This window comes from Cucurbita pepo, chromosome 12, assembly GCF_057944985.1.
Source record: "Cucurbita pepo subsp. pepo isolate OVF chromosome 12, ASM5794498v1, whole genome shotgun sequence".
Classification (NCBI taxonomy): Eukaryota; Viridiplantae; Streptophyta; class Magnoliopsida; order Cucurbitales; family Cucurbitaceae; genus Cucurbita; species Cucurbita pepo.
The window spans coordinates 14,368,527-14,378,157 of NC_141809.1; the positions used below are offsets into that span (position 1 = coordinate 14,368,527).

Below are 9,631 nucleotides of genomic sequence, written 5' to 3' on the forward strand. Positions count from 1 at the left end.
TTTTTTTTATCAGTTATTAAAAGAAATTACATTTCAAGATATTTTAATTAATAATAATTATTCTATGTAGGTTGAAGTATATGTTTGTACTAGATAGAAACAATATAATATAACAATAATGTAGAGTTATATTTCCTTAAATTATAATATATATTGATATCATAAATAAAATTATTAATCAATTAATTCATAATAAAATTAGTTAACTAATTCAATTAAATAATTTAATAAAATGGTAAAATGTTTAGTTTTTTTTGTCATTAACACCGATTTTCAATTCGCTTCTCTCCCGAGATTGTTATACCACTCGTAGACATGTCGACCAATTTTTTAAAATTTAAAACCAGTTTGTTTCTATTTCTAGATAATTCTAATTATCTTCAACTTGAATTATCTTGAGTATGAATATTCATCGTCTCTAGTATTCATATTTGTGAGTTCAAGCTCAATCACGACAAAATAATAAGCAATCGAAATTTTTTTTTTCTTCTAAAACAAACATCTAAAAGTCGACAGAGACTGCATATACATAACATTTGAAAAGAAAAATCGTCGATTTGAACATAGTTCAATGCATAAATTACCGAATAATTATCTTAAAAGTCGATTGTTCGATTTTTACACATCCAATTGGTGAACTAAAAAAAGAAATTAAAACGATAAAAAAAAAATAAAGTGATAAAACGATATTTGATTCGTCGTAAAACTTTTACGAACACTGTAATATGACATTATTGAAATGTACAAATATGTGAGTAATTTGGATATTAATAGGTCCATTCTTTTGGAAGGAATATCTCTTGGGATGAATGGGCTTGATTTCGGGACACGAAGGAGCACTTTACATCTTTGCCCTTCTTATTTTTTACCATCGAGTTGCATTCTCTACCATTTTGATTAATTTTGGGATCTGTAATAAGTCATACCAAATTATTTTTTTGTTAATAAAATATTTTAGAATAACAATATTTAAATTAATTAAAAAAATACTCTCAAAATTTCAACATTATCTCTAAAATATTACTAAATTTTTAATGATACCAAAAATACCCTTCTTACTACTAAGGTTGAATAGAAACCGTTAATATTTTATTTAAAAAACATTCTTAAACTTTTAAAATTGTTTTAAACGTACCATCTATGTAATAGGAATTTAGAAAATACATGAGCATACCTTTGCGGGGGGAAATTTGCAGTCCTAGTGCTTGCACATCGAGTTTAAGAGCTTGAACAACACGAGCAGGGACTAGAACCATGGAACAAGCTGCAAATAATATTGCCATTTTCAGTCTAAAATTATGAATCTTATTATTTGTCTTTATACAATACGTCATAAAGTTTAAACAAATAATTATCTGATTAATTTATAACAAAAATTTTGTATTAGATTTTACCTACTAAAAAAAGATGCAACATAATACACTTGGGAAAAATAAATTAATTAAACATTTAGAAAATGTCAACGTTTTAAAAATAAAAAACACAACACACTTCCAAAAATGAATAAATTAAACGATTAGAAAATATTTAAATTTATGTTGTAATTTATTGATAAATTAACAAAAATATCTCGAAATTTTTTAGATTCTCTAAAAAAAAAATACATATAAACTTTCAAAATTTCAACCATATCTTTGAACTTAAAAAAAATTAAAAAATATATATAAAGAATTACACTTTCTTTAAAAACTTTAAAAATACCTTTAAATTAAAAAAAAAATACTCATACAATACTATATTTAAAAAATACCCACAAACTTTTAAAATTATTATTAACTCTCTCTACATTTATTAAAAAATATTAATTTTTTTAAAGTTCAATAGTAGAATATTTTTAAATTTTTTAAAAAATGACGTTTTTTAAGTTTTAAACAAAATTAATGGTATTTTCTAAATAGTTTTAAAAGTTAAAAAGAGTATTTTTAAAATCATATTAAGTATTTTTTTTACATTTATTATTATTATTATTATTATTTTAATTTAAGGGTATTTTGGAATTTTATCTAAATCCTTCAAAGGTATTTTAATTAATTTAATCCCTAACAAAACCTATTTTAAAAGCAACTTTCTAAACATGTCCTAAATCCTAAATCTATAAAATACATTAATATGACCTTATATAGTAAGAGTTTGTTGACATATATATAACACAAAATCATTTTTATGGTAACTATTATTTCCACTCCTAATTACTTTAGTTTCGTAAACAATCTGTATTATATCATCATTTAATATTTATTTAGTATATATTCTTATTTAATACGATAGCAAACTAATAGTGAATTTGAGACTGTATTAGATAAACACAAAGGATTATCTCAAAAGTAGTTGATAATGACAACAAAAGAACAAGAATAATTCAAATAATACTCAATTTAGATCGAATATCAGTCAAATTTAGTAGTTCAGTACCTAATATCAGTCAAATTTCATAGTTCAATGTACTGGATAATCACACAAATATAAGAGAGTAACATAAAATTTATTAGATAAACATAAAATTTTGTTTGGTATATTATCGTGGAAGCCCAATTTTAAGACCAAATATCTAAATATTTATAAGGATTCATAATCAATTGAGAATTAGAGGTTCTAAGATGACATTCAAAGAATATATATTATATTTACAATTAGTTGATTTTCATTTGATTATGACATGTAGTTCCCAGAATCTCATTTTTAATTCAATATGAACAATAATATTCTAGTTTGATTAATTAAAACGAGGAATGAAGAGGCAAATTCCTTTCTCTCTCTGTTTCTTGTTCCTCGTTTTTCCATTAATTGATTGAAAACAGAGAGAGAGAAGCAGAAACGGGTACGCACGAATACAGAATTCTTCCTTGTTTTTGTTTTTTCATTTTTAAATATCTCATTGGAATCATTATTGATTAATTAAAAGATTAATCGGAATCGTACCTGGCTTCTTGTTTGGTTGGTAATTGGTGCCGCCCGTTCCTCGAGGAAGAAAAACGCCGGTGCCTCCTAATTGCCGCCCGCAATCGAGGAAGATTGCTTGCATTCCATGTCCTCCAGCCGTCCAATTCGCCGCGGAAACCGCTGGTTTTTGCCTCTGGTGCGGCAGAGAAGAGACATTACTGAACTTCGATTTCTGATTCTAATTCAATTTCACCGAATCAAAAACAACAAAATCAAGAACACAGTCGAAAACCTAGTGCGTGAAGAAATTAAAATCGCGATCAAACTGTAACAGTACCGTACCGATGAAAGAGCGAAATCAGAAGACGACAACAGAGGACGATCGTGGCGCCGTTGCCGCTGGAGGAAGTACGGTTGTTGTTTGTGGTGGTGTTGCCTCATATACACCTGATGATCATACAAAAGAAGCGGCAAAGAAAAATTAACACGGAACTTAAAAAACTTTTCTCGGAAAATTTTGTTTTCCTGAGAAACAAACAGAAAACAGAACTGAAAAAGAAAATTAATCGAGTAATTAAGAGAAGTAGAAGTAGAGAAAAACCTTGATATCGCAAGCCTCGTCAAGAACTTGACTAGGAAGCCATGGCAATGCTTCTTCTACACGAAGTTCCTCTGCAGCCATGGAAGTGAAGTTTTTGTTTCTCTCTCTAGATTCAGAGACTTGACGAGAGAGAGAGAGAGAGAGTTGAGCTCCAATGTCTAACCTGTAACTCAACTAAATATATAGTTACGCGGAGAGGGAGGAGGGAGATTAAAGGAATAAAATAAATTAATTAAGCTCCCAAAAATCATATTTCATATTTTTATTTACATAAAACCGTTACTTTTTTTCCACATTCAAACGCCGTCGTTTTTATTTCCTTTTTTGTTTTTAAACACGAGAGAAGTTTCACCTTGATTTGTGCACGTTTCCACACGTGTGCCTGTTAAATTACAAATTTAACCCTATAATTTTTTAAATTATATTAATATTTTATATAAATTCAATAATTAGAAATCAAAATATATTTCTTCTAAAATTCGAAAATTGGTAATTAATGACTTATTAACCATACTTTAAACTTTTCGTACTCATTATCTCAAATCAATAATTGTATAAATAAAAAAATTACAACTGATATCAATTATTATTGAGTTATGTTCATGTCGACACTTTAATTAATCACGTCCGAATTGGATAAATAAACCATTATAACGACCAAATTTAAAATATGAGGCACGAGAATTTAAACGTTCGATATTAATAAAATCAATACATGTCAATTACCGATAAGAAGGGTAGATGATAACCGAGAAATAAAAGAAAGGGCAAAATTGGAATTTAGAGAAAGAAGTAAGTAGAGGGAGTTGGGTTGGGCTAACCAACTCGGCATTGGCTTCACTTCCAAATATTTTACTATTTATTTTTCTTTCCAATTTAATTTAAATTTATGAAGAAGTCTTTTTTTCTAACCAACCAACCAAAATTTTAACTTTTTTCCCATATGTAAATGTAACGTAAATAAAATATATTTTAAATAAAAAATTTGAGTTTAAATTTCGAATTCTCAATTTAATATATATTATTTTTAACTTTATCATTATATTTCATTATAAAATATAAAAATAATAATAAGACTGAGATTTTAAATCTAAAATTAAGCATAATTTAATAATTAAATCCGGAATTATTTTATAGATTTTGAAGAATTAAATCACAAAAATTATTAAATTAAAACATTGGGTTATTTTAAATTATATTATTTTCTTAATTCTTAGCTATTGGTAAGCTAATATGTTTGTCTTGGTATCAAACCACACGTGGCAACTAGTAGTAGTTATAGGTTACCTAGATTGGGTTAGAGGATTAAGCATAAAGCTAAGTATATGGTAGAGTGGATTTGTTTGTTTGTTTGTTTTTTTTTTTTTTTTTTTTTTTTTTTTTTTTTTTTTTATTGCAAATTCAAAAGAAAAAAAAAACTAAATTACAAATTTTGTTTTTAAATTTACATTTTATTTTAGGATAATAGCTTAAATCCTGTCTTAGTTTGACTTTTGACATTTTTTTATACGTTTTTGTGTTTATGTTTTGAAAATTTGAGAAATTCTTAAATTGAGTTGACTTTATGAAATTAAGTTATTTGATTAAAGAATATACTTTGGACAAAAAAAAAAAAAAAATATATATAATAATAAAATAAAGCTAAAATTAGGTTGATGTTATGTTAGTTGAGGTTTGAGCTCAAAATTATTAAACCAAACCAAATAAAATTGGATTAGGTCAACCCTTTTAACAAATGGGATTGTCCATTTCTCCAAAAAGAAGGAAAAAAAGAACAAAAATTTTTGGAGTTCAAATAGTAGGTTCAAAGTGGATAAGAGGAACTAAAACTTAATTTTATTGGGTTAGATGAGTATGATTTAAAAAGAAAAAAATAATATGGAAATATCGATAATATTTGCAATATTTTTTTTTCTGTCGTAATTTAAAATATATTTTATGTCTTTAAAATTTTTGTTTTAACCCTTACTTTGATGCGCTTTTTTACCTTTGAATTATGTATATATTGATTGTTATCCATGTTGAAAACAAGGTCAATTCTAGTTACAATAATATTAAAAGAGTAAAATAATTGATATCTATAAGGTAATAGAAAATTGTTATAGAGCGGTATAATGAGCTTAATTAACTAAACAATTAATTAATTTTCATTTATTAACTTAATGTCCCTCCACGGTAAAGTTGCACCTCTTTCGCTAACTTTTGATTATATTTCAGTTAAAAGTTTATCTTATCAACTTATACTTCAAACACCATTAATTATGTAATAGGTTTGACTTTTATGATCTAATTATAAATTAGCCTCCTTGCCTGATCTAATTACAAACCATATGAAATCATAATTACTCAATAAAAATTAACTCACATATGATCCTTTAGTAAGATATTTATCTTTTAAATTAATATTTACAATTTATAAAATTTACAATATATAAAATTCATGTATGGAATTATATAAAAAAACAAAGTGACCACTATTATCTATTTACCAAGTAGTAAAGATTTTTTTTTTTTTTTTTTTTTTTTTTTTTTTTGCACAATATTGAGAATTTTTCTTTTTTGTTAAAATACTACTTTGGCCATCGATTGAAGACTAATTCCAATTTAGCACATTGAAATTAAATAAATATATTTTCAAAATAGTAATAATAAAAGCAATTTTTTCATATAGTATTAAACCGTGAACATTTAAAAGTAAAGACACTTCAACCATACTTAGCATTATATTATTGTCAAGGTATTAGCGTGCTTCATCCACCGCTAAAACGAACCTTGCTTTCTAACAACCAAATGTTCTAACATCATAGTTATAAATTCATTCTCGCCATTTAACATAAAAAAATGGCATAGGTGACAAAGAGTTCAAAAAACGTGTAAATCAATTTATATTTCATCACATTTGTGTATTAAAATAAAAAAATGAACTTTTCTGAAATAGGAACTAAACAAACAAAACTGAATAAATATACCTCTAAATGCAAAACTTCTGTAGGCCAAGCATCAAAGTTAGTGTTGATAAAACATTGAGAGCATAAAAAATATAATGAACGGAAGAGCAAATGCAGACAATTCAAAACTCGAGATAAAACATGAGCAACCATCTTCATCTGGAAAATCTTTCAACAGCTAAATCTAAAACTTTAATGGCGCAAAACATAAGAAATTATATCTCATCAGCAAAATATAAGTCTCGAGTTAACAAAACAGGTAATTGATCAATCTAAGGGGCAACAACAATTCTGCCAGCAACTTGATCGAGATCTCGTCGCCCGCTTGAAGTAATTCTCCTTCCACTGCAAACCCAAAATGAAAAAGCACATCAACCAACATAATCAAATGAATAATCAGTTGCAATGGGAGGCAGCCTCAAAGTTGTTCGACATGAGCAGGCAATAAGACTTGAGGTCGTGTGAGGGGTAAGTCTCAAATGTAATTAAAAACATTATTAAAATCCTAAATTAGTTAATCAAATAAAATACAAGAACCTCCCTACTACAATTTGACCCTTAATCTTTAACATCACTTGCTATTATCAGAAGTAGGATTGACTTGTACTATAATTTATTTTCTTCAATGTTTCAAAGTCGTAGCAATAATTCAAATTGTCACAACTCAAACATTTGTATTTATAAATAATGAGGCAAATCAATATTATTTTTCTAATCATTGCGGAAGGCATAAATATTTTAAGCCTCAATGGGTTGTTTTACATAGCATAAGGCTTTTCTCTATGGAAGGCATGAGCCTGTTATGTTCAAAGAAGGCGTTCTCGAGGCTAAAAGTGAGTCTTGACTCAATGCAAGCCCCAATATTTATATAAAACATGGTCTATAAGAAGTTTGTACTCACCCCTTTGGGTCCACATCAACAATGTTCATCTCCTGCAACTGTTGTAGAATGTGCCGGGCGATGGCACCACTGCTTTCACAAAAGTGTGGAGGGCGACTTCCATTCCTCTTGCTTCCACCATAAATTCGCTTAAATGCCCCAACACCAAGACCTCCTCTCAAGTAGATCTTCCTTGCCATGGATGCTGAATGAGTTTGAAATAGTGTTCATAAGAATACCACAGATAGAACATGCATAACGGCCGCAATTAAATTACATTTTTATTTATTTATTTCATATAATTGGACATCAAAAAGAAGAAAAAGGGAAACTAACCAGCTCTCACGTAATACCAATCAGGATCATATGGGGCGAGTTCTTTGAATCTTGCAGTTTTCACTATATCTGTCCATGGCGGAAGTTCAACCTGCTCGGCAATGATTTACACAGAAATTAAGTTAAAATCACATATGTTATAGATCATAACTGGTTTATTAGCTACAAATTAGTTGCAGGTCATTAGAAAAGTCTACAGCCTAACATTTGCAACCACCATTCTTGATAGCGAAGGATATGTTCAAAAAAAAAAAAACCTACAATAGGGGCCAAAACAAGTAAATAAAATGGGAAAACAATGCAGAATCGAGCACACTCCACGAATGAACTAGAACCGTTGGAACTTCAAATTCAGTATTCGCTCTGTTTATCGACATCCTAAAAACTCCGTTGAACCGAAAATCAAGTTCTCTCAGCCACCAAAACAGAAAAGCCCGATTTGAGGAAACCAAATAGATACCTTTCCGGATCGCTTGAGATGAGCGGCATAGGCCTTGACAAACTCGTGAGGAGAGACATCCTTAACGGTCCTTGCAGTCGCCATGGCTGCGGAATTCAGCGAGCAAAGGCCGGCAAAAGCTCCGATTGCAGAACTAGGGTTTCCGCCTTTCTCAAACTCTAGGGTTTTCGTGGAGCGATAAGTGCCCTATATTTATATTCAGGAATTTGTGATATTTCAGTTGGGCCGTCTTCATTTTTTATAGTTTCCGTAATTACCCCTTCACACAAATATTTTAAAATATTAAATCGCTAACTTAGTACTATCTAGTTCTATTTTACATTTTTTTAAAATTTTAAATTTAATATATAAATTTTAATTTTAGTTTTAAAAATGTTAATACAAAATCCAATACTCTCAAAATGGACGCATTAAAAATAAAATGAATATTTGAAACTAATATTATCTTTTTAATTATATTTTTTTAGTTCATTAATTACGGAATGAAAATTTGAAAATCAAGTTTTAATATTCTTTGATGCGATTTTATCTCTATTAAATTATTTAATCTAAAATCACTTATGACAATAAAACCAAATATGTAAATGCTTAGGCGAAAATTAATTTTAATAAACTAACTTATTAATAAATTATTTTTTCTAAGATCGTCCAATTTAACACGTTGTATTAATCAATGCACATCAAAACATTGTGTCGTGGCCGCTCATCCGTGTGCAGCTTCTAAATTGAGCTTCTTATGAATGCACGATTCATTGACAAAAAAAAAATTATTGTATTAGGGAAACCTATGTCTCGAGAATTTACAACCTGGTCGAGTAAATTCCAAAAGTAACTAGTGAAAAGTAAGGGTGTATACAGATCGGTCTGTGAGATCCCATATAAGTTGGAGAGGAGAACGAAACATTATTTATAAGAGTGTAAAAACCTCTCCCGAGTACATACGTTTTAAAATCTTGAGAAAAGTTCAAAAGGAAAAAGCCCTAAAATAACAATATCTGCTATCAGTTGACTTGCATTGTTACACCTGTTCCGAATACCGCATTTCGTTTAGTATAGATTAATTTTCAATAATACAAAATATATACCAGGCATATTTGGAAACTAAAATTTATAATTAACTTCGTATTTAATTATAGGAAATAAAATAATAATTTTTATCGACCATAATCTCAAACTTATTGTTATTTTTTATTTTTTACCTTATTCAAGTTACTTCACCCCAAAGAAGAGGGTAAAAATCTTCCTAAATTTATTAATTTCAAGAAATTAAAGTTTTGAACAAAATTAATTAACTATTAAATAAATTAACCAAAACATATAGATGTAAATAATAATAATAATAAAAATGTTAATTAATTTTTGTTTATTATATACTTTATAATTTATTAAATGCATAAATAAAATTTTTATCTAAGATTTTATTTATAAAGTTTAAAATTTAACAAAATTGGTTTTTATTTTTGTTTTTTAAAACCGGTTTCAAGGGATTTGGTATGAATATTAAATTGGCAATATATTGGGTAGAC

The 9,631-nt window shown here is 27.8% G+C and overlaps 2 protein-coding genes across 4 annotated transcripts; both read right to left on the reverse strand.

The window, feature by feature from the left end:
* Window positions 1-676: 676 nt before the first annotated feature.
* LOC111807346 (uncharacterized) lies at window positions 677-3,642 on the reverse strand. Of its 3 annotated transcripts, none has more exons than XM_023693034.2 (5): window positions 3,482-3,642; window positions 3,223-3,327; window positions 2,920-3,073; window positions 1,175-1,264; window positions 677-910 (listed from the first exon to the last, which is right to left on the reverse strand). In XM_023693034.2, exons 1-5 carry the CDS (start codon window positions 3,560-3,562, stop codon window positions 768-770), a joined length of 573 nt encoding a protein of 190 aa, XP_023548802.2. In that variant the 5' UTR covers window positions 3,563-3,642; the 3' UTR covers window positions 677-767. The 3 variants fall into 3 exon arrangements, with proteins under 3 accessions (XP_023548802.2, XP_023548801.2, XP_023548800.2); XM_023693033.2 differs by having other exon boundaries at window positions 2,920-3,112; XM_023693032.2 differs by having other exon boundaries at window positions 2,920-3,118; window positions 3,482-3,641.
* Window positions 3,643-6,558: 2,916 nt separating this feature from the next.
* On the reverse strand, window positions 6,559-8,280 carry LOC111806410 (small ribosomal subunit protein eS19x). Its single transcript, XM_023691710.2, has 4 exons — window positions 8,106-8,280; window positions 7,646-7,736; window positions 7,331-7,514; window positions 6,559-6,774 (listed from the first exon to the last, which is right to left on the reverse strand). The coding sequence occupies exons 1-4, from the start codon at window positions 8,187-8,189 to the stop codon at window positions 6,702-6,704; spliced, it is 432 nt and encodes a 143-aa protein (XP_023547478.1). The 5' UTR covers window positions 8,190-8,280; the 3' UTR covers window positions 6,559-6,701.
* Window positions 8,281-9,631: the final 1,351 nt, after the last annotated feature.

Coding starts and splice junctions, on each gene's coding strand:
- LOC111807346 (XM_023693032.2), bottom strand. CDS start 3,562: ATGGCTGCAGAGGAACTTCGTGTAGAAGAAGCATTGCCATGGCTTCCT. Junction 3,328..3,481: donor ACGAGGCTTGCGATATCAAG/GTTTTTCTCTAC, acceptor TATGATCATCAG/GTGTATATGAGGCAACACCA. Junction 911..1,174: donor GCAAATTTCCCCCCGCAAAG/GTATGCTCATGT, acceptor GACTTATTACAG/ATCCCAAAATTAATCAAAAT.
- LOC111806410 (XM_023691710.2), bottom strand. CDS start 8,189: ATGGCGACTGCAAGGACCGTTAAGGATGTCTCTCCTCACGAGTTTGTC. Junction 7,515..7,645: donor TTGGTATTACGTGAGAGCTG/GTTAGTTTCCCT, acceptor AAACTCATTCAG/CATCCATGGCAAGGAAGATC. Junction 6,775..7,330: donor GTTGATGTGGACCCAAAGGG/GTGAGTACAAAC, acceptor TTGGGTTTGCAG/TGGAAGGAGAATTACTTCAA.